Raw genomic sequence first — 24,875 nt, forward strand, 5'->3', positions numbered from 1 at the left:
GATGCTCCCTACCCCAAGTCACTCATGACCTTATGAAAATAAAAATGATCACTGGAACCATACAAGACTTCTCCTTCCTGTATCTTATGAATTAAATATAAAGAAATGCCTTTCTGTCATTCTGAGTAGTGTACAACTGGAGGCTGTATTCTTTGTTTTTATGGTTTTGTTTTGGTTTTTTTTGCTGTACGCGGGTCTCTCACTGTTGTGGCCCCTCCCGTTGCGGAGCACAGGCTCCGGACGCGCAGGCTCAGCAGCCATGGCTCATGGGCCCAGCCGCTCCGCTGCATGTGGGATCTTCCCGGACCGGGGCACGAACCCGTGTCCCCTGCATCGGCAGGTGGACTCTCAACCACTGCGCCACCAGGGAAGCCCTTGTTTTGGTTGTAGTTTTAAGAAACGTATAGTTTACTGGGGCCCTCAGATAGCGTATCAATTATCTATTGCTGCATAACAAATAACCCCAAAACTTAGGGACTTAAAACAATAAACATTTATTATCTCACAGTTTATGTGGATCACAAATGTAAAAGCAGCTTAACTGGGTGCTTCTGGCTTAGGGTCTCTCAGGAGGGCTGGTGCAGCAGCATCTGAAGGCTTGACTCAGGCTGGAATGTTCACTTCCAACGTGGTTCTCTCGAACGGCTGCCGGAAGAGGCAGCAGTTCCTTGCTCACTGTTGACAGGAGGCCTTAGCCTCTCCCCACATGGGCTTCTTTATCGGGCTCCCTGAGTGTCCTCACAACATGGTGGCTGGCTTCCCCAAGAGCAGACAAGGCAAGAGAGGGCAAGACAGAATGATCTAGACTTAGGAAAGACATACCGCCCTTTCTGCTGCACTCTGTTGGTCACACCAACTGATTCTAACACAATAGTGGAGGGGGTTGTGCAAGGGCATGAACACCAGGAGGTGGGTGGTTATTGGGGGTTATCTTGGAATCTGGTCACCACAGATGGGCAAAGAGGAGGTGACTGGATAGGGGTGAGATGTATAGTTGTATGTTTAGTTAGATGTATAGTTTGCTAAGGAGATGTATAGTTTGCTAAGGAAAGAGCTGAAAGGGGCTATACTACCATCTCTGTTACCTATCTGAGATCCATTCCCCACATTCTTCTTTGTTTCAGACCCCTTGATCACTGGGGGACCCCGGGTCCTGGCTTAGAGTTAAGCAAGCGATACAGTTCTGGCCAATGAGATATACGTGGAAGTTTTCTATCAAATTCCAGAAAGACTTTTTTCATCTCTGGTAAAAAGAAGGTACTGAGGAGAAACTCTGAGCAATGCCCCTACTTCTGCTTCTACCTTTCTATGTGGTAGAAGAGAATGAATGCTCAGAGATGCTATAACCATCTTGTGACTGGGAGGAAAAGGCACTCTTTGTGCTAGAGTGCCAGCACAAAGCCCCTGATAGAATTAACTTCCTGAACCAAAACAGCAAGTCTCTACAGCCCCGATTCTTGTTGTGAAAGAAAAACAAACTCCTATTTGCTTAAGCCATCCTGATTTGCATTTTGCCATTATCTGTAGCCAAAAGCATTGATAATTTGTAGAGGCAGCTAACCTAGAACTGGGAGGCCAGGAAAAGCTTCTTGAAGAAAGTGACACCCATGCCAACAGCAGAAGGATGAGTAGAAAGAGGGCTCCAGGCAAAGCGAATAGTAGGTCCATAGATTCAGAGCGAAGAGAGAGCAAGATACCTTTGAGGAGCTGACAGACTGACAGCAAGAGGAACAGCAGTAAGAGGGGGCCGGAGAGAGAGGCAATAGCCTCTCCTAGAGATGTTTGTCTTGCAGTTTAAGGCATATGAGGGCAAAGCAGAGTCATCGCAATGTTCTAAGAAAGACAGTGACGTGCTTGGCTTGGGGGAAGGGGCGGTGGGGAACTGCTGATCTCTGGGAGATATAACGTTTCAGTCACGTAGGATGGAGAGGGGACTTGGGAGATACCTCACATGAGGATGAGCATAGCGTTGACAATTTGTAAACTAGGAAACTGCTGGGAGGGTAAATTTTATGTGTTTTTTTCACAATAAAAAAGAGTGACATCATACTTTTAAATTTAGGATGATCGCAGCAGCTGGAGAAAGGAGGCAGACTACAGTAAGAGAGACATGTTCATTCTATTGACATCATCTAGGTGAGAGAGGATGGTAGCCAGAAATAAGAAAACAGCAATGGAAGAGGAGGAAATAAAAGAAAGTTGTGATCTACTTGGTCAGTAGTGAACAGGTCTTGTTTATGGAGTTGGTGGGGTCGGGTGAAGTCTTCTATACTGAGCATTTCCTATGTGTGATGCACCGTCCCAGGTGCTCTATATGAATTACCTTTAACCTTCACAAAACCTGGCGAAGTTGTTATTTCCCCCCATATTATGAAAGTTCAAAAATGCTAAATAACTCAAGCAAGCTCACAGAGCTGGCACCTCGTAGAGTCACAACTCAAGAAGGAGTCTTCCTGACTACAAAAGCAACTCGTTTCACTAAACCACGACTTCGGGTAAACGTAATATTGATTAATTCCACTAAGGAGCTGAGGACTGGACCAGTCACCTCCAAACATTTTTTTTACTTCAATTCGCATTACAAAATCCACTATAAATGGTGCCCAGTGCATACCATGTGTGTGAGTATGTGTGTGTTTGTGTGTAGGTCATGCTCTTCAAATCTACTTGATCGCTAATTATATAATAAGAGTTGAAATATCAAATTGGATAGTGAGAAATGCCATATTAAACTGAACTTTGTTTTGTGAAGTTCAAATAATGTAATTCCAAGAGTTTGATAAGGTATTTTTCTGAAATTTTACCAATTTTTTTTCTGTTCTTAACTTCAGAGGAAGAATTTGGATGCAAAAGAAAGCCTTTGTATATAGTAGCAAGATATAATTATCCTTATGATTCTATTCTACTCTTTTATTAATTTATTCTTTAAATGCTAATCGTGACCCACAAAGGTGATTTCACAACCCACGATTTGGTTGGAACTCACAGTGCAAAAAAACCACTGATCAGGTGGAGGGGTGAGTTTCATCCATTTTATATGTGTGGATCACATGCTGAGATACGAATTTATGAGATTTGCTTTGGTGCACTCCCTTTTTCCCTTTCTTTCATGCAAGCCTTCTACAAATCACTTCCAGAAAGGATGAACAGAAAACAAAAGTAGTCTTTCCATCTTTCCATCTTTTGTTTTTATAAAAAAAGAATTCCCAAAGAGAACAGGAAAAGTCAGATGGGCTTGGAAGAAACATAAAGCAAGGATTCTCACGAGGCTAAACGAGACACTCCCACACTGGGTCAGAAGGAGAGAAAGGAAGAGACAGAAAGACAGAGAGACAGATAGGAACAGAGAGAGAGAGAGAGAGCTATTGTGTGCTAAATAATGGCTTCCCAGGGGTGTCCTAAGAGGATCCAGCACCCTAAAGAGGAGGGGCAACGTGTTATGTCAAGCACACGGGCCCGTAAGCTGACCTGTGAAGGCTCTCCTGTCTTCGTTCAAAGGAAGCAATGCAGATGCTGCTGGTCCCATAGGGACCGTGTGATGTGGACAAAAGACGGACTGCCTCAGTGGTGACCTTTATGAATAGACAGCTAAAGACCAGAGGGCATGCATGTTTATGGATGCATACCCTCCTCCCTGCCACCCCCGCCCCTGCCACACACACACCTGGGTACTACACAAGGGCCTGGATATATGGCATCTTCCTGGGAGTAGGAGGGTACAGATGAAAGCCTCAAGAAGGATGCAAGTTAAAAGTCTCACAGACTGGGTGAAAACAGAAATACATTGATTTTTGAAAGGTGAGGAGATATGTTTCTTTCACACTTAATCAATGGATTGAGATTCATATGCACAACTACATAAATGCATATAGATGTACTTACGTTATCTATAAACTTTTAGCCTAAATATTCTACATAGATCCCAAAGATCTCCAGGAGGGTATGAGTAATGCAGTGAAATATTTTAAAAAGTAAGAAGTTTCTGGTATTAAAATAAGAATCAGGTAGATTTTCAAAAGAGAGAGAGAGAGAATAGGGGAAAATGATCTGCTTTGCTTCCCACTGTCTGATCATTTTGCCCTAAGACTTCTTAAGTGTGTCAAATTAAAAAGCAGGTATTAAACCATGGCCAAAAGAAGGTTTGGTGATGGTGATACTTTTTGTTTTGTTACTACTTCTTTTAGGTCACTTCTTAATAGTTCCTCCAATGAGCTGTACGTGTGTGTGTTCTTATTATCGTTTCAGTAAGTGAAGGCTTCATAAGTGATAGCACAGTACACTTATACTCTAGTTAAACCAGAGACAAGGGAATCATCTTTTAAGAAGAAAACAGTGTTTAAGTCTGTCTCCCTTGAAGATTTCTTCCTCTGACTTACCTAACTGATGGATTCCGCATATAAATACGTTGTCTCAGAATGGCTTTCCCATTGATGAGACTGTCTTCTTTCAGGCACCAGAATCCAATTTAAGCTAGTTCCCGCGAAGATCCAAAATGTATACAAAATTTTCCCTCTCTTACATTTTACAATGCAAAGAAAATACATGATGGGGGTAAAATAGACATTTCATTTTTTCTAGTGTATATTCTGCTGCATTCCAGATGAAGTGTGAGTGCAAAGGTTTTCATTCATAGACCATTTCCATGTATAAGCCTTATTTACTTTAGACATTGACTGTCCCTGGAGTTCCTTCAAAGCAGTCAATGCCTTTGATACTTGGTAAGAGCAGTGCTTCCAGGCAAGACAGGCATATCCTTTTCAACGCCCCCGCTCTCCCCGCAGCTTTGTGGAGGTATAACTGAAAATAAAAATTGTGTATATTTAAGATGTACAGCTTGATGTTTTGATATACAATATGAGTTTATCACAATCAGTAATTAACATATGTATCACCACATATAGTTACCATTTTCTTTGTTTTTTTCCTTCGTGTGTGTGTGTGTGTGTGTGTGTGTGTGTGTGTGTGTGTATGAGAGAGAGAGAGGACATTTAAGATCTATCTTCTTAGAAAATTTCATGTACTTTTCCTTTAAGGACTTCCAGCTTTGGAAGCTGCCTTGTCATAAACACCCTCCTTCCCTTTGGAAACAGGATCTCTCTGGTTTCAGGTCCCCTTCCTGAACTGAGTCCATCTTTTCTTTTACATGTGAATATTTTATATGTCTTCAGTGAGTGTTAGGGTTTCTATGGGTATTTTGCAAAGGCCAGAGCTCTTATAAAATTTAAATTCATGTATTAACACAGTTAGCCTAGAAAGTCAAAGAGGCTTTTGAGAGAAATGAACTTCCCTTCTTAAATATATCTACTATAAGTGTGGCCAATGGTATGCAGCAAGATCATAAAACAAATATGTTCTTTTCCAATGGGCCAAAAGGATGTTCTGCCACTTCCACCCTCAGCCAAATGAAGTAGAGGGCAACGATTAATTATTTTGGTTAAATACAATATGTGAAAAAATCTGCTTTTCCACAAACTAGAAATAATGTCAATGGCTTGAACTGAGCAAAACCTAACAGACCCTCTAACCAAACAAGAATTGGTTGTGCTACCTCATCCATTTGGAGTCATCCTACTAGACTTCTCAAAGCCCAAACGTCTTAGAAGTCTCTTATTTAATTTGCGTTTGGAAAGTCAAAATATACCTCACATGTTCTTGTCTATCAGTCCTATTTAGGTGAAATATGTTGACTGCCTGTGGTAACATTTTTATTGAGCACATGGAAGCCAGATTTATACAATCTAAATTTGATTGCTGGAATTTTGCTATCGATGAGATCCTGGGCAAGTTCCTTAACCACATGGAGCCTCAGTGCCCTAGTCAGTAAAATGGGAATAATGAAAGATAGAGAAGGCTCTAACTCAGAGAACTGATGGGGTGATTAAATGAAATGGTGGTAAAGATGGTTATAAAGGGAAAAGTATGCCATCAATTCTTGCTGATCTTATTATTATCTCTATGTACACTATAGTTGCTAGAAACTAAGGGATATGGACCCAGGGAAAATCAGTCTTCTCCTTCAATGAGCTCACCACTTCATGGGGAGAGGTGAGAGAAAAATGGGTAAGCCAATGGGGTAGAGCCAGTGCCTGTAGTAAGAGCCATACGGGAGGAACCAGAACAGACTTTTGAACAACAGAAAAGGAAACCATTAATTCTCACTGGGAATATCAGGAAAGCCTTCGCTCAGAGACAACATTGCTCAGGCTTTGAAGGATCAAGTGAGTAGTGTTTTGAGGGAGGGAAATGGGGGGAATAGAGGGAAATTCCAAGAGGAGGGAACTGTGTACAAAAAGACATTGAGTTGGCAAAATACTGTCTCTGGAACATAGTCAAGATCCAGCCATAATAAATATGCAAGGAATTAAGTGAACTTAATTCACTTAATTAAGGTCCATGAGAGGACCATGAATGAGAGGTCCATTATAGCCTCAAAGCAGTGTGTTGACTTCGCTTGTTTTAAGTGATAATCATTTGGTGGTTTGCAGATTCCCAAAAGCCTCTTGATATGTGTACTGAGCCAATGCTGTCATTCAAAAACAGAACTTGGGGGTGTCTGAACGGCACTGTGTCATCCCAACAAGAAGAATAACATTTGAATCTAATTGTGTCATCTGTGCTCTTATTTTCAAACAACATGCCCTAACGGCCCTACAGCAAAGGAACTTTCAGAGGAATCAGTACACCAGATGCAATGTTTTCTCCCTGATATGTTAGTTTCAACCTCTGAGTTCAGGAAATTCTTTGAGCGTCTTTCTGTAGCATGCTATGCTCATTCATCAGCCTGAGTCATTTTATCTGATTGGGTCCAATCTCCCCCTCCTTGGCAAGCCTCCTTTTGCTGCTGAATAAATCATCCTGGGATATGTCCAGGAGGAAGATTTTCATAGGAAAGTTCCATCTGCATTCAACCCCTCATTTATTCAGGCTGAGCTCTCAGGCTCCCAAGGAGAAAGAATTGAGAAAAAAAAAAGAGGTGTGTCTTCCACTGCCAAGTTTACTAATATGCTCATTAGCACAGATGACTTGGGGCTATGCCTGCAGATCAGGACACAGCTCCCCACACACATCCTGGCATAGGGTCTGCAGGAACCCGCCTCCCTCTCCCACCCAGCCCTCTGCCCTGTTTGGACTCCCTGCCTCAAGATATTGATTACCCACCCTAGAGTTTCAGGAGAGCTGGCCAGGCAGAGTCCAAGGAATTTAGGAAGGGAGAAGCAAGTGGCATTTCTTTCTCAAGGATGTAATACCTGGGATTATTTCATTAAGGTCTAGATAACTGCAAAACCGAGTTTTGGGGGAAGCGCTTTGCCCTTAAGTTCCAGCCCCACGGAATAGTCCAGCTATTCTGGGATACCTTTACTTTGTTAACAAGTTAATTCATCTACAAACTGGGTTAAAGATAGAATCGACCTTCTTTCAATTCAAAATTGAGCACTTAATTTTGTTTCCTTTCTTGAGCGGTGTAGTTGTAGAGTGCAACTCTAAGGGATTAGGATTAAAGGAGTCTTTTCCAGGGTGTGTATGACATCCCAGAAATCTACTGTTAAGGGAGATCGGGGAAAATGTTGAGTCTTCTTTCTACTTCTGGGGGGATTCTATGTGCAAGGTAGTTGACCAGTTCTGGGTTTAAACTGAAACCCGTGTGTGTGGAAAAGAAAGACTTAAAAAGGAAATAATGCAATCTCGTGTTTCTGGGACACGGTGGACACAAATAACCCTGGAGATGGTGTGTGCCTCTGAGGAGGGAGATCGGGAAAGATATTCTTGCCCAGGGCAAGCAAAGGGAGGGGAGTTTCTCCTAGGGAAAGCAGGGGAAATCGTCCGCCCAGGGGGGCCTGAGGGAACAGTGTGGAGGTCTTTGGTGCTTTCAAGGGAAGCCATGGGGAGCCGCGAAAGCGCCCAGGGTCTGACGTCATTGGCCATCAGCTGACTGTGCTCAGGGCCAGGGCTCCACCGGCTGAAGCCGCAGTTCCACCGTGGCTCCGTCACATGCAGCCGGGCTCGGGACTAAGGCGCTTCCGGCGGACCCGGCGCCCGGAGCCCCCGCTCGGCCCGGCGCGGGCGCAGACACCACGTGCCCACCGTGTTGCGCCTGGATCTGCCCCGAGCTCCGCCAGAGGCTTTGTCCGCAACTGCTCGCCGGAGCTCGGCGGGCGGGAAACCGGGCTCGAGAGGGCGGCTGGAAATGCCTTCCCCACGCCCTCCGTTCTCGACCCCTACTGTAAGCGGGGAGAAACTTGGCCCTCCGAGGGCCCTCGCATTCTAATGCCTCGCGCTCTCCATCCCTCCGGATTGGTGTAGTAAAGAGACTCCCTCAGGAAGCTGCCGGCCTCTGCAATTGCGGCTTCTTGGGGGTATTTTGCTTTTAGCCCGAAAGTTGGCTTTGCCAAAAGACGCCCCAGTGGGGAGAGCGTAAAGGAGACCCTCTATGCCTTCGCGCTGGGCTCTCGGAGTCCGTGGGCAAAGCGGCTTACGAGTCCTGGCTCCGCACCTGCACAGGACCAAAGCCAGTGCCTAAAAAAGAACAGCGTTGGAACCGGCCAGCTCGGCCAGCTGGAGCGCTGCATCTCCACGCCGGGGGCTGGTCGGGGGCGCCCGCCCCGCCCGCCCCCCCAACCCCATCGTCCTCTCCCACGCGGGTCTGCCCGTGCCGCTGCCTTGAAGACCTGGGGCGTCCTGGCCAGATCTGGGCGCCAGGTCCACGCCACCACCGCCACTCCGCCCCCGCCCCGTTCCGGGGGCGTGGCTTGGCGTGGGGGCGGGTCTAAGTCTCCTCCGGTGTCCAACAGCTCAGACAGGTCTCCAAATTCTTCCCTGTCGCCCGGCGCCCGCAGCGCGCTTCAGAGCGCCAGGGTGGCACGCGGCGCTCCCCTGGATCCGGCGGCGACTCAGGCGACTTCCCCGCGGCCTCGGGCCTCCCTTCTCGCCCAAACCTCACACCCGCCGCACCCACCAAGCTACGGTTCTTAGCCTCAGCGACCTGCACCAGTGGCTTCTCCTCGCCCTCGGAGCTGTTGGCTTTGGAGCCCTCCCCACTTTTTTCCTGCCCTCGGCTCCTGCACCTCTCAGCTCCGGGCCAAAGGGATTCCAACGAGCGAAGTGAAGGGGGTGAGAATCTTGTGCTGCGACCCCTCAGAAACACAGCTGGAAAGGCTGACTTCGTCTTGTAGCCGCGACTGGGACCCTGAGGCCCTCCCCCTTCCCCGAGGGATGCGTCGGGCCAGAGCCAGCGCTGCGCTGTCAGTCTTCGCTCAGGAAGTGGAGACAGCCAGAAATGAACGCGGGAGGGAGCCTCAGCACACCCGCACTTCCAAATTAACTGTTTGGTGACTTGTTAACGCTGAGGCTACCACCTCGCCAATCCTCCCGCTGGGCACCCGCCACCTCACTGTCCCCCACTCCTCCCCCTTCATTACCCCCGCCCCCAGCTCCGCCCCGGCTCCCCATCCCGGCGCAATGGAGTTCTCCGAAGGACTCTGTTCCAGCCAGAGCTGCTAACTTCGCACCCATCTGCGCTGCCGGTCACCCCCGACCAGCCCCCCCTGCAGCCGCCGAGTCGTGGGCGTCCCGAGCCCAGTGCCGCAGCCAGGACCCGCCCGGCGCGCAGCTGAAGCACGGAGCCCAGGCGCCTGGGCGCCTCTTGGAGAGCAAAGGCAACGCCAAGACGCTGAGTCGAGACCCAGCCAGGAAGCCAGAGGCCGGGAAGGGGGCTGCGTGGCTCAGAGCGCCGCGGCTTCTGCGGACAAATAGCCCCCGCTGCCACGCACCCAAGCTGCGCGGGCTGGCGGGAGGGCGACGCGCGAGGACGCAGGGGTCTGCGGCGGTCTTCCAGACGCCCTTTGGCCCGGGGCGCACTATGACCTGACGTGCGGGGACCTCCTGCCCAGGGCGGCTGGGGATAGAAGGGCTCGCCGCCAAGCTCCCACCAGGCCGCCTTTGGGTCTTTCGGGACCCCTTCCCGCCGCGGCCTCCCGCAGGTTCTGCGCCTCCCTCCCAGCGGCCCGGCGCCATGGAGCTCTCCGATGTGCGCTGCCTTAGCGGCAGCGAGGAGCTCTACACCATCCACCCGACGCCCCCGGCCGGCGACGGCGGGAGCGGCTCCCGGCCGCAGCGGCTGCTGTGGCAAACGGCGGTGCGGCACATCACCGAGCAGCGCTTCGTTCACGGGCACCGGGGCAGCGGCGGCGGGAGCGGAAGCTCCAGCAAAGCCTCGGACCCTGTAGGCGGCGGCCCCAACCACCACGCGTCGCAGCTGGCCGGCGACTCGGCGCTTCCCCTCTACGCGCTGGGCCCCGGGGAGAGAGCGCACAGCCCCGGCTGCACCAAAGTCTTCCCGGAGCGCAGCGGCGGCGGCAGCGGGGGCGCGGGCGACCTGGGCTTCCTGCACCTCGACTGCGCCCCGAGCAACTCGGATTTCTTCCTCAAGGGGGGCTATAGCTACCGAGGGGTCATTTTCCCCACCCTGCGCAACTCCTTCAAGTCCCGGGATCTGGAGCGCCTCTACCAGCGCTATTTCCTGGGCCAGAGGCGCAAATCGGAGGTGGTGATGAACGTGCTGGACGTGCTGACCAAACTCACCCTCTTGGTTCTCCACTTGAGCCTGGCCTCGGCCCCCATGGACCCGCTCAAGGGCATCCTGCTGGGCTTCTTCACGGGCATAGAGGTGGTGATCTGCGCCTTGGTGGTGGTCAGGAAGGACACCACCTCGCACACCTACCTGCAGTACAGCGGCGTGGTCACCTGGGTGGCCATGACCACCCAGATCTTAGCAGCAGGTCTGGGCTATGGGCTCCTGGGAGACGGCATTGGCTACGTGCTCTTCACACTCTTCGCCACCTACAGCATGCTGCCGCTGCCGCTCACCTGGGCCATCCTGGCTGGCCTGGGCACGTCGTTACTGCAGGTGGTCCTCCAAGGGGTCATCCCCAGGCTGGCGGTCATTTCCATCAACCAGGTAACTCCCGCCTGCCTTGCTCGTCCCCTGACTCCCCGGGGTTCTTTCGAAATCGCTTTTCTAAGAGGCAGGTTTGCCTCTCTCCCTTTGAGTCCCCTCCCCCAGCCCGACACAGTGCCTTGCACCTAGGAGGTCCTGGGTGTTCGTGGGATGCCATTGCTCTAGAGGAACTGAAACTAAATGATCTCTAAAGTTTCTATCATCTCTACTCTTCTACTCTGATTCTGTGAGTAATTCTTTGACATCAGCTAAGAAGTAGTCTTCCTTTTGCCCCTCATACATCCCCCAGGAGCTGCCCTCAGTCTCTGGAGCAAAACACAGAAAGGGAGGGGAGCATCCCGATTTAGAAGGCGACCCACTCCTTAGCAGCTTTACTCGTGAGAGTTACAGCAGGGTGTCCTAAGGGACTCTGAGATTCTGAGTTAGGTTTCTCTGTGTCTTTGCGCCACAAATCCTCAGTTCTCGAAGGAATCAACATTTGTTAAACGCATACTAAATAGCTGGTGCTGGGTACCTTACTTAAGCTATCTCACTAAGTCCTTCAGACAAGCCTGTGACGCTCGTTTTTTTTCTTTATTGCCTTGGGGATCTAAGGTGCTATCTTCTCTTGCTACAGGATCCAAACCCAATGCTTTGAATAAATCAACCTCAGGACTTTTGGGGCTGGTGGAGAGGGGGAGCAAGCATGTCATTCGCAGAGAATGCAAGTTTTGCTTGATTGAAGGGGGTGTTTTGATGTAGATGGTTTGAAATATTTAGGTGGAACCTGACTCTTTAGGTCGCTTTCTCCTTTCTCCCCCTTTCTTCCTATCTTTCCCCATTAAAAATGGATGTGTTTCTGTGAACAAAGTTCTCATTGTCTGTGAATGAGGAGCTAGATGATGACTCTATTGTTTAAATTCCTTGAAATCAATTGATAATTAATGATCTGGCACTTTCTTGGCCAAATGTCTGGTAGGTAACAAGAGAGTGAATGGGGGTAACAGGAGAGTTTTATGGGAACTTCTCCATAAAAATGAGGGAAATGTATCAGCTGGAGTGTTTTCAAGTAAAAAGCTGATGAGAGGTGCTTGGACATCAGAGGCTCCTCTTGCAGTCTGGTTTGAATAGATGGTTCTTAGGATAAACAGGTACAACACCTATGAAAACTGCTCATGACTTTTAGGGCGCTGGTACCGTCAGAGTGCTTTACCCATCATTGACCTGCTGGACTCCTAGTTGATTTGGGATTCTCTCTCTTCTCGGATGGCTCTATATCCATTTGCTTAGGTTACTTATCTGGTTGGCTGCTCTTACGGTGCTTTTTGAAGTCTCCCTGGGTAGAGCAAAGAGCATATGAAGTACATGGCTATGATCATCAGGCATGAAATGGGGGGATGAGAGCCTCTGTAAGTAAGGTCTGACCCGTTGAATTTTTCTTATTAAAAACAATAATGAGGGATTTCCCTGGTGGTGTAGTGGTTAAGAATCTGCCTGCCAATGCAGGGGACACGAGTTCGATCCCTGGTCCAGGAAGATCCCACATGCTGCCGCAGAGCAAATAAGCCTGTGCGCCACAACTACTGAGTCTGCGCTCTAGAGCCTGCGAGCCACAACTTTGGAAGCCCACACACCTAGAGCCCGTGCTCCTCAACGAGAGAAGCCACCGCAGTGAGAAGCCCGGGCATGGCAACAAAGAGTTAGCCCCCTGCTGGCCGCAACTAGAGAAAGCCCGCGCGCACAGCGAAGACCCAATGCAGCCAAAAATAAATAAATAAATTTATAAAAGAAAAAAAGGATTACAAAAAAACATAATGTTTTCTCAGAATCATCATGAACCTTTAATACCCATATATGATAAAGTCTCAATTTGGGATTATATAAAATTATATTTCAACTGTGTTTCTGAATCTTGTTTACACGTGGATTTGAACCCGAGTGTCCTCTGAATCTCTCCCTTTCTTCCAATTTCTCTCCTTCTGTTTTGCATTTTCTTTATTATGTACCTAGACGTCAGCTGACCTCTCCTTGCTCCTGTTCCCTTTTTTCCCTTTCTCATCTTTTCTGTCTCCTTCTCCTTCTTCCTTCCCCTTCTCTTCTCTCACTATAAGTCGTTTTCATAATGCATCATAGCTATCTGACCATTTGCAGAAAATTCCATTTGTCATAACCCACTGCTTCTCATGCAGTAGCCTTCCTTGGTACACATTACTAAAAGACTTTGTCAAGTAACTTTGGAATAGTATTTAGAATAACATCCTAAGTAGCAAATTATGAATATTTTCAAAGTCCTAAGTATAGAGACACTTTTCTTGCCAAATGAATCCAGAAAGTAAATTTTGGCTCCATATTTGTTTTATGCTCCACTCAAATACTACCAGATGGGAGAAGATTGAAAATAACCCTCAAGTGTCTTCCTACTCCCACCCCATCATAAACAATCCTTTAGCGTGAAAACCAGCGTCCTGGTGTATGTATACCAAGCTCATTCAACTTTCTGTTTGGGTAGCAAATGTAAATGAACAATCTTTTCATAAGGTGTCCTTTTGCCAGACTCTGAAGGAACGAGCAGAGCGCTCTCCTCTGATTTTAGGTGCTGAAAGAACCTTTGTGGCTTTGGCCACAAAAGGTTTTCTTTTGGCGCCCTCTAGAGGTTTAAGTGTCTTTCCTAGACCTTGTAGGTGGATAAAGTAGAGAATTAATCGCTTTAAAAAAAAAAAGAATCTGTGATTTTTTTTTTTAATCAGTATTGTTTGGTTTTCCCTGTTTGGTGACATACAAGACATACTTAACACCTGCTAACGACCTCGGTTAGAAACTGGAATAAAATCCGAACTCCTTACCATGGCCTACTGGATCCTCTGTAAGTTGGTGCTACTTCTCTCGCTAATTATATTTCTGTCTCTTCTACTCCTCAGCCTCCAAATATACTCTCTATTTTCTTTTCTTTCAAATATCCCAAGCTCTTTCCCACTTCTTCACTTCTTAGGCTTTGTGACTGCTGCCTAGGACAATTTTTGCCAGGTCTTCACATGACTGACGCATTCTCAATATTCCAGACTCAGTTCAAATGCCACTCCCTAGTAGTGACATGTCTTATTTTCTCCAGAACACATATACCATCTGAAATTATCTGACTGGTCTATATTTATTGTGTTTTTTTCCCCCAGCCCCACACCCTCACAAGAATGTAAACACCGTGTAAGAGCAAAGACATTGTCTATGTGTTTATCCTTTTATCCTCAGCACCTAGAAAAATGCCAGGCACGTGGTAGGCACTTAATCACTGAATGAACAAGAGTACTCACTGCATAAACAATATTAGAAAATAGCCAAGTCCCCTGACATTGTGTTGGTGAAAGCTTTCTACACACACACACACGTAAATGTGTATAAAGCAGTCTTTTACACGTAAACACCTTTGGAGAAATCAAAGCACAGTCAAAATTCTTTACATCTGTACAATATTTTACATGTAACCAAGAGCCTTTACATACACGATCACATAGTGATAACAAACTGATGTTATCATCCTTCACTTTTATTTCAGAGAAGAAATGACAGATTCTTAGAAACTTTAAAGGCACATCCCAATGACGCTGAGCCTGACAGGTGGTGAGGTCAGGATTCAAATCCTAGCTCAGAGCCAGTCATTCTTCAGAAACCTTTCAGAGGGTATCCTTCTAAAAACATAAGCATTTGAAATGACTCAAGAGCGAGAGGTACCTGTTTCACTACTCAAGAGAGTAATACCCCGTATAGCCCACGAATTAACATTTAATGAAAAAGCCAAAGGGCAATCCTAAGGGGAAAGTGATTGAATTGCTGGGAACAGGCTCTGTGTAGCTAGCTCATCGTCTTGCTCAGTGGGATATAAATTTATCAACTGAAAGCCATAAACACTGGCGTATCTTCTTTCTCTACATTAATCTTGATTCCCATTAAGAGGATGGCTCATGTTTAACTTAACATTTTCAAGAAGCAGGAAGCTAGAATGAGGATACAGTAAACACACCTCGGCAGGCTGTTTCACTTCACTGAAAATGCCATTTTCAAAAGGAACAAATGAGCTGATAATTGCCTTCTCTAACCCAAGCTTGAGAATCGGCTTCTCCTCTTTCCCTCTGGAAGAAAATTATATCTGTGGCTTGACAGGGTAACGACCAAGCTGCAGGTCTCTGCAGATGCCCTATATGAAGAGAGAACGCCCTGTATTCATTTATCTATCGCGTACTTTCCACTGTGGTTACGAGGTAGAACCTTAAAAGGGCCAACCAGGAGGTCCCTTGCTATCAGCAAAGAAATGGTTTCTGTTTTCTCCACTCAGTGAACAGTTAGACGAAAGTCGTGAACCTCCCACCCAAAGAGGTTCTTGTCCAGGGCAGATGTGATCCCCGTGTATTTTCTAGGTCTAAGTGGCACTGGAAATACTGAGGAACCCTGAGAAGGTTCAAAGCCCAATTCAAAGGATTCCTTTTCCTTTCCCCCTGAGAAAGTTCAGCTACAGGTAGCACTAGGGCTGTAGGTATTCCTTCCTTGGGGAGCCTCACTCATTTCAAGTTAAATCAGCTTCATTATGTGATTCAGGCTACAGACAGTAGTGCCTTTGTCCAGATTCTCTCTACGACACAGAATTTTCCACTTCTTAAACAAATTGTTTCTCTTGCCAGTTCAATTTACCCATCTAAAAATTCATTACTAAATGACATTATGTGTATAAAGAAAATATTAATGATAAGGTTGTATTTGGTAGGTTCTCTCACCAGGGAGATACATTCTAAGCTCTGTTGCTGTAGTTAGCATTTGATTCTGTCTTAACTGCTGGTGACAATAATACGAGCTACCTAACTTTTGAAATTCATCTCATTCTCATTCTTCAGCTCATTAGTGATAAGATGATGAAGATCATTTAGTTATTGGAAAACTGAGAGGCAGCAATATTTAACTACAAAGACTGCTGCATGATGCTTCCCTCTTGGGATTCTAAAATGTCACAGCTAGTGGCTAATTAGCCCTCTGTACCTCTTGGTGAGGCATAGAAGCAGAAGTGTCAGAATGGAGGTGATTTCTCCAAGGTAGCTCTATGAGCAAAGGCAGCCAGGTATACAAATCCAGGTGAGTTATTGCTCAAGGTCATGCTGTCAGATTTGAATTTCTCAAGCAGCAGCCTTTTCTTCCTTGTCTTACACACATCCAAACGAAACAGAAAAGACTAGAGCCAGAAGAATGCTAATTAAATCATGATCTTTAAACTTGATTAATAACGAGGGATTTTTAGCTTGCCATTTGGCCTTTAAAAAATCCTTTTGGGGAAAATGCATCGTTTATACCAGGTAAGAGAGTGGTGTATGGTATGAGCAGGTGGGGGTCAGGAGAGAAGTAGGCTTTGCATGTGCTTTAACATGCGTTTCTGATCATTTAAAAGAAGGGTTAACTTCACAGTAAAGTCAAAGTGAGTATAATGGAATTACCAAATCTCTCTCCCCATGTGTAAATTTAAACATATGCGTGTATTATATGTCCTTTGTCTATGTCTGCTAACTCGAATCAAATAAAAGGAATCTTACGACTATTTAATGTACAGCAAATGACATGTAATTTAAATCATCTCAATTTGGTATTTGATATCAAGGTAGATACTTCAGGAAACACAAATGTCCATTAAATGGGTGTAACTGGGGTCCTGTTTAACGCGCCTTACTAGTTATGATGTGCATTTTTTAAAACGACAAATACCTCCATTTCTGTACATTTTCCTTTGGCAAATTCATATAGGCTTTAAAAAAAAATAATTGCAACATCCCAGCCTGTCAGAAAATGACTTTCAAAAGCAGATTTGTGTGTCAACATTCCCAAGGGGTTCCTCTGAATGCCCAGAAATGGAAATATTATTCTCTCTTACTTGTGAAAAATACCGAGAGACTGTCCTTTTTGGTTCTCTTTTCCTTCCTTCCTTTCCTTTCCCTTTTTTTTTTTTTTGGTTTTTTGTGATGGAGAGTAGGCTTTGCAAAGAATATTTTTAATGACATCTGAAATGACAAACTAAATCCCTTCAGCCCTGATCTGTAGACACCTTTGCCCTGGAGTTGCCAATAGGCTTGGCGTCTGTGTATTCAGAGGGAGTTGTAAAACGACGTGTGGTGTGGCCTTTGCAAGACTGCATAATGAATTTGTTTTTCTTCCTACCCGGTAATGTCACCTGACTGGTTTCAGCGGGTCGGAGCATAATTAGGTTGGAACTGGGAAGACTGGGAGGACTTTATTTCTGGAGCAGCTGTTGCTGTGTCATGCTAAGTAGGACAAATACATTAGTCACATTTACACCTCGATGACTGATGGCATTTTAAGAGCTCATCAAAAATAAGTGAAACCAAGCATTAAAAGGAAAGATTAAAAAAATAAAAAGTTGATCCCAAATTCAGTGCTGCTGGCAACGTATAATCAAAGGACACTACTACAGTCACGCTGCTGTGACACTTCACTGTTGTCTAAATATTTCTTAGGATGCTAATTTATTCATTTCGCAAGTGTGTCTATTTGAGTTGATGCTACATGTGTTTGTTTTCAGAACATAGGAGACACTTGCAACATTCATCTCACACCTTTCCTCTCACCGACGAATGGGCACTATATTGATGCTCTGAGAGACCAGGAGGTCTAGAATATGCAGTTGGATGGCGTATCAGTTCCCTAGGCCTATTGCTTTGTAGCACGTTCTTTGCTTTCTGTGGAATGCAAGGTACCCAAAGCAGAATGTAGGCAAGTTTCTGGGATATTTAGGTCTGACCCTCAGTTAGCAAGAGAATCAGTTCCGTAAATGATTTCTCCCGCAGCATTTTCTTGGGGCTCGAGCAGAAGAACGTTAGTCTACCCAGCCAGATAATCTTCCCTGTGCTTTCCCAGGAAACATGATTGGATTTATACATGCAAATTAGGTCATGTGAGTTTGTTTATGAAGGACTATTTTAAGAAGTCAGGTCACTTAAGCAGTTACTTCAGAAGCCAGCTTTTCTCACTCCCAGATTTTTCACAGTCAGCTCTGCAGGGTACAGAAGAATGCAGGGTAGATTAATTAACCGTTGCTGTCCCAGACATTCCAGGGGAGGCCTGGCCATCTCCCAAGGGGAATAAAACCATTCTACCAGTGAATGCAACTGTGTGACCACCTTCTCAACCAATGAATTGGGATTATAGCTCCATGTGTTGTCAGATAAACCGCATTTCCTTGTTTCTTTGATATCTCTGCACTGGACTCTGACTGGGCACGTTTGTGATTTAGTATTTGAATTGCATTCTCAGCTAGATCACGTCTTTTAATCTGTGTAATACCTTTTGCACATTCATTAGTCACTGGGGTTTTCTTTCCCTTCCACTCCACTTCCTGACTTATATGCCTAACTCAGGTGTTATGAATTGCAAAATATCTTTGAAACACAAAATTCTCCTAAATCAGAAAATGATAAAAATGGACATGGTGAAGACGTGAGCTAAATATGAAATTAAATCGTATTAATGTTTGGGGTTTTTTTAATGAGTAAATTTTTAAAACTGTCATCTTTATATAAAGAGCATACCAGTATAAAATGTTCACATGTAACAAGAATTATTTTGTTGAGCTGTCTTATAAACTACATCCTTGTCCTGTGTCAGCTGGTTTTCCAGTTGACTGGAGTAAACCATTTCAGAATCTTTTCTCCTTTTTCCTGTGTGATTATGTGCTGAATACCCATGATTGCTTATAAAATAGAGATGACTAAGGATTAGGGAATGCATCGTCAAAATATATGTGTTCCTTTAACTCAGAACATGGGAATAAGAAATGCAGCAAAACAGAACAGGACCAAAAAAAGAAAAAGAAAAACCCTGCAAGGCCTAAGGCTAGGAGAGATATGGTTGGTGTCCTCTAATATTTGGGATACTGCCATGACAAAGAGAAACTGTTTATTTTATGTGTCCTCTAAGACAGAATAATGATCAATGGGTGGTCGTTATACCATGAGAGATTTGGTTCACCTAAAGCTAAGGCTTTGTAACAGATGGACCTGCCCAGGGAGCTGCTTTTTGAAGTGATGAGCTCCCTGGCATGGGGATTTTTCAAGGGAAAGCTGTACAGAAATCTATCAGGGACGGCCTAAAGGAGAATTCCATACAGGGAGGTCTTTTCCTCAAGGTCCTATGGAAACCACCGGTTGCATCTCTAAGCCATCACAGCCACTTTGCAGGCAGGAAAAAAAAAAAAAAAAAATAGGACAAGGAGCAAAGGGCAAGAAGCCAAGATGCCTAAAAGGCATTTGCCCGTTGAGTCGCCCTTTCAGGAGCTCCTCTGGGACCCCTGCCCAGTGATGTCTGCCTCTATTTTGGGGAGCAGAATTCCGATCCAAGGCCCCTCCATCAGCAAGAAAGGATGGCAAAAGTAGACTTGATTTTCCTGCTTCTCAGAAAATCAGGATTGCATTAGGAAGAAGGGGAGAATGAGGATCGAGTAGGAAGATTATTCAACAAATACTTGTTGACTGACTGTTGGGTTCTGGATTGAGACACAGCTGTGTACTCCACAGTCAGGGTTGTTGCTGTAATGAGGCTGGTACTTGAATGGATTTGGGGAGGGAGTTTGTGACTCTGATGCAGAGGTAGGAAGGTTTGTATTCTCAGATTCTCAGAACACGTCTGAAACACAGCATTCGGGGAATATTTTACACAAATGCAGGTCTTGGGCTCTTTTTACTACAAACCTCTAAAGCGTGAAAAATCGAAGCTGCAGTGAATTCCTTTTAAGAGTTGCGTGAAAGGAAAGGTCAGACTTTAGAAAAAATTGTAAATGGGTGTGGATCTTCCTAGGGAGAATGTAAAGGGACCCTGGGGAAGAGTCAGGAGGTCAGTTATGTAAGCATCACCTTATCACAGACTGAAGGCATCCCGAGCCTGGTAACCAGAAGACATGGCACAAGAGAGCATCTGCCTCATGTTGAGAAGGTCGGGCTTGTCTGCAGCTCCAGGCTCTCCTAGTTGCTCTGTGTTCACAGTAACCCCAGCTAAAACCTGAGCAGCTGCCTTGGAGCCCCAGGCAGCCCAGTCCCACACAAGATGGGCAGACAAAGCGCTTAAGCAAGGCTCAATTCCCTCTCCTTGGTACATTGCTACACTCTGCATTTTCAACTATCAGAGCAACGTCGTAACATGTCATGTGCCTACCAGGCTGTGAGCCCCTTGAGGTCAAGGATTGTGCCCTTCTCGTCGTTGTGTTCTTAGCGCCTAGCATAGTACCCGGCACGTGGGCAGTTCTAAATATCGTACTCATAAATGAATGGAATGAATGAATATTACATGGCCCCCTCCTCCCCCTCCACCCCGCGCCCACACGCACGGTCAAACAGTCAGTGAAAAGCCAGTGAGAGAAAAGAAGTCAGTTTCTCTGGTCAATACAGGCAAAAGCACACCAAATGTCATCCCAGGAAGTGCTTTGGGCAGAAAGCCCCAAGCTGAGTGTTTGCTAGACCTGTGTTAAGGAAGTTATAGTAGATAACATGAAGAAAAATTCAAATCACTATCCGGATCATTTCCATCAAAAAAGATAGAAAAGGAAAAAGGAAGTTAAAAAGTCATGGACCTAAATTATCCATACTTATTTGTCCATTCCTGAAACTTTTAAGTGGTCCGGTCCATCCATGCAAAATAGAGTCCAAGCATTAATGAGGGTCTCAGCCCCTCGTTGGCTTCCTTATCGGTTCTTTAGCGCCCTGGCCTGAATCCCAGCACCGGCACCTCACTCAGGCTGTCTTTGCTTTGTGGTATACTACCCCGAATCATTTCTTTGGCCTGACCTCTCAGTGGCACCCCCTTCTGGTCACCTGTAGATGTTCACCCTCTGGCTTCATACTGGGGCAGTTGTGGGCAAGAGGTGCTCCCACCTTCCTACCTGCCTCCGGCACTCCTTGCCAGCCAGGCTGGTCTGCCTCACTCCTAGGAGGAGAACCAGTTGTCCTTGCTGAGCGTAGTAACTGGACAATTGCTTAGTCTGCCATTTCCCACAGCTTAAAACCTACCACCTAAAGACCAGTTTGTACTCTAACTGGACCAGTTTATCTGTAGACCGCCTAAAGGCAAAAATAAAGCCTGATTTTCCATATTGGAACCCAGTGCAAGTAACTAAAACAGTCTTCATGACATCCAAAAAGGTTATGAGTAAGTCGCCTGTTTTCAGTTCTGTGACGCATTATCCCCCTTAGTTCACTTTCCTGCTGCTGATTAGTTCAAGAAACAAAATCAAAATCAATCAGAGCCGGCTTATTTTCTTTTAAGTTCAGCATCAAACGTCCCCCATTACTTAATGAGTCTTCCTAGCCTACTGGTGACGGTCAGCTCATTTGTGGGTGGGATCATGGGACCAGACAGTCAGTGCCCAATGAACAGAGGGCCCCCTTCCCTATTTATGAGAGAGATATAGCCTTTGTCTCTTACCAAGTGAATAATGACATCATGTGCAGCTCTTGGGGCCCTGCCCAAGCCATTTCAGCCAGAGAGGAACTGCGAACTGTGCCAATGGACAGTGAGAGATATTTTTGAAACTATGTAAGTACATTTCCTTAAAAACATAGAAACTACAAATTGTCATCATGTTTTTGCCATGAATTTTTCCCAGTGACATTGGCCAGATGGCTTTGGCTTCTTCAGGCACAAGTATCTTGATACCTAAAAGGGTTTTGTGAGTAGGGGGAAAATGCAGAATTATGAAGTTTCTCCTAGTACCCAGACCTAGTTAGATATTCCTCCTTCTTTGACCGCATTACCCCTACCTGCCTGTCCGTCCTGTCACAGGCCGTACTGCTGTTTGTCTCCACGTCTCTCTCTCTCTCACCAGCCAGGCTGTGAGTTTCACAAAGGCAGGGGTTGTACCTGAGTCACGGGTGTGTCTCTACAACTGAGTCTAGTGCTGGTTACATACACTCTTCCTTCTCAAGTGCTTTCAGGGCTTGCCCTTCAACTCTTAAATGTTGAGGCTTCTTAAATTCCCATCCCGTACATCTCCCCATCACCCTGGGCAATCACGTCCTCCTTTAGTTGACGACCATGCACCCATGTCCTACATCTGTATCTCCAACCCTGTTCTGTCTGCTACGCTGAAGACCAGGGTATTTCGTGACCTGCTGGACACCTCCAGGCAGCTCAGTCTCAACAAGTCAAAAATCAACTCCCAGTCTCCCAGCATCTCTGTGAAATCCTGATGGTTTCATCTCCCGTCGCTGGGATCTGTCCAAATCTCTCCATCCTACTCATTTCATTCTAGTGCAGCATGCCCTCCCCAACGATTTCTCAATTTTTTCATCCCTTGTGCTCCTCCAAGCCGTCGCCACCCCGCAAGGGTGAGCTTCTCTCAAATGCTAGTATTCTCACCACCTCACACCACCGGGTAAGTTCCACAGTGGAATCCCATCACCGGTTTTCCTGGGTACCTCATGCTGGCTTATGCCTGAATGTTTTTCTGGAACAATTCTTCTGGCTTCTTCCTTGTCTGCCAGCTCAGGTGTCACCAGCTCCAGGAAACCTCCCCTGTGCCCCTTCTTCAAGACACATGCCAGCTTAGGAACAAATGGTCTGGGTGTAATTGTCTGTCTGTTTGAGAATCTGAACTCAGATTAGGTGTTTAATGGAGGAGGGGCAGGCAGATGTTACCAGATTTGACAAAAAGACAAGCAGGTCCTCGAGCAAGATGTTTTCAGTGGGAGAGTGTCGATGTTGAGCATTGCCCTGCCCCAGACCTACACATCTCACGGGAGGAGCATCAGCGTGTGGAGATCACAGTGCAGGATGTGGATTCAGACCACTTGGGCTAGATCTGCCATTTATTAATTTCAGGACACCCTCAAGGGCCTTAATCTTTCTGTACCTCACTTTCTTTAGCTGTAAAATGGGAAGAATCATAGCAAGCCAGAAGATCACTGACGAGATGAAATAATACGCACAATTTAGTATGTAGAGTATTTAGTTCCGGGCCTGGTACAAAGAATCACACAATACCTTTTATGTTTTATTATAACTTAATTTTCAGAACAGTCACCCTTTTTCCTGGAGTCCTCTGCCCTGAGTGGTCCTTTCCTGGGCTTCACTTGGCTAAACCCACAAACTTGAACGTGCTTTGGGATCACATGGAGGTCTTGGTAAAACCTTTGGATTTAGGGGGAACCCAAGATTCTGCATTTCCAACAAGTGCCCGGGTGCTGGATACTGCTAGCCTGCCAATGATAATTCGAGGAGAAAGGCTCTGGAATTCAGCACAGACCCCACCTTCTCTGCAGTGGGTTTTCTGACGCTTTACCAGGTGGGTTTAAGTCCCTCATGCCCTTTACATCTCTCTGTTATTCATTAACTTATTCTTTCATTCAGTCCTTCATGCATAAATATTTATGGAGTACCGCCGCGTGCTGGGTGCAAACAGTAAGGATGCTGTGGTGAGGAAAAGAATCCAGAATCCTACTATTAAAGGGATTATAATCTAGAGTAAGAGACACCCATCGATCAAATAGTGACCTAAACACGTGAAAAATTTCAAACTGAGTTAAGTGCTTTTAAGTCAGGTGACCTGGTTTAGTGCCAGGCGGTGAGCACCCAGGGTGCAAAGCATAAGAGGCACTCACTTCAGGTGCCGACTCTGCACTTGTACAACCCTGACAGGAAGTGCTTTCTTAAACGGTACACCCTAGGAGCCCAGCTGGCCTTACCCTTGTCCTGGTCCTGGTTTCTATTAAAAAGAAAAAAAACCTGACTTGAACTGAGAGGAGGAAAGTATTCTTAATTAAGACCTGGAGGAGGAATAGGGGTTGGTAGGTGAGACTGGAATTATAGTTTCCTTATTTGTTTCTATTAGTAAACCATATGCACTTTGAGGACAGGCGCTGTCCTTTTGTCTGTCCCTGGAATGGACATTGGCACATCATGGGAAAAGCTTGTAGCGGAGGCTTCTTGAGTCAGGGCCTGGAGAATCATCTTAGCATCAGTATTTCTGCTTCCCTTTTTATAGCTGAGGATGCTAAGCTCAAGAGTATTACATCATTTTCCTTTGGTCAGTCAGCTAATAAAGGATTTTAACCACATCTGTCTCATTTCAAAGCTGCCCCTCGATTTGATGTGTTTTTAAGGCCATTTTATCTCAGTGAACTCTGCTAGTTTCAGAGGCAATGAGTTAAAAGTAATAAAGGGAAAGAAAAATGAAATTTGTATTCCAAATCGTAGCACTGCGTATAACGATGTTATCGTTCTGTGGAGCCAGGGGGCTGGTACATGGTATTGAAAGTAGCACCTAAGAGTCATCAAAAGATTGACCTCGGACTTTACATCCAAGACAGAGCAACTTTGTACAGACCACGCCACCTGTCTTGGCCTTGGAATGAATTCCTCGCAGCTCTAAAATTCTATCACTAGGAAATGACTTTTGAGATGGCTCCGCACTCTACAGTTTGCATTCCTGTGAGTTACAGTGAATGTGTATGTGAAGAATTGTATGCTTTCCTGGTTTATTTTGCTCCCAAGATCAGATAATGACACAGCCCATATAGAAAACATAGCTGGCTGAGGTCTGTAACCCCTGAGAAGGAAGAGAAATCTGAGTAAGGGTATAGCAGACGCTGAGAGAATTACTTATTAGATGGTATTTAATTTCTCCTAGTGGTTTAGTTACATTGACACCGTGCATTGTAAAATTGTATGTGATTTTAGTCATTCAATTTGTTTCCAAGAGAATCGTAACTGAGATATTTAATTGACAGACAGTTGTTTCCTTTGAATATTTAATTAGTGATTTTGTGGAGCTTGTCAGAATTGCCCATCTAGCTTCTGCAAAATGCGCATGTCAGCTGTGATCAACAAGCCGTTTTATGTCAGTGTTACCCAGGAGTGATGGAGCTGGGCATCCGTGCAGCCTGAATACCTACAACCTGGAGTCTGGCTT

The 24,875-nt window shown here is 45.7% G+C and overlaps 1 protein-coding gene across 3 annotated transcripts in view; it reads left to right on the plus strand.

Moving 5' to 3' along the window:
• Positions 1-10,009: 10,009 nt before the first annotated feature.
• Positions 10,010-24,875, plus strand: part of ADCY8 (adenylate cyclase 8) — a gene marked incomplete at both ends in the record, with an annotated part of 217,211 nt that continues 202,345 nt past the window's right edge. For all 3 annotated transcript variants that reach the window (XM_082674757.1, XM_082674758.1, XM_082674759.1), the window contains one exon: positions 10,010-10,954. In XM_082674757.1, coding sequence (XP_082530883.1) covers positions 10,010-10,954 — 945 coding nt within the window. The remainder of the gene's footprint in view (positions 10,955-24,875) is intronic.

Source organism: Grampus griseus (genome assembly GCF_964374135.1).
Source record: "Grampus griseus genome assembly, chromosome: 17".
NCBI classification, from domain to species: Eukaryota; Metazoa; Chordata; class Mammalia; order Artiodactyla; family Delphinidae; genus Grampus; species Grampus griseus.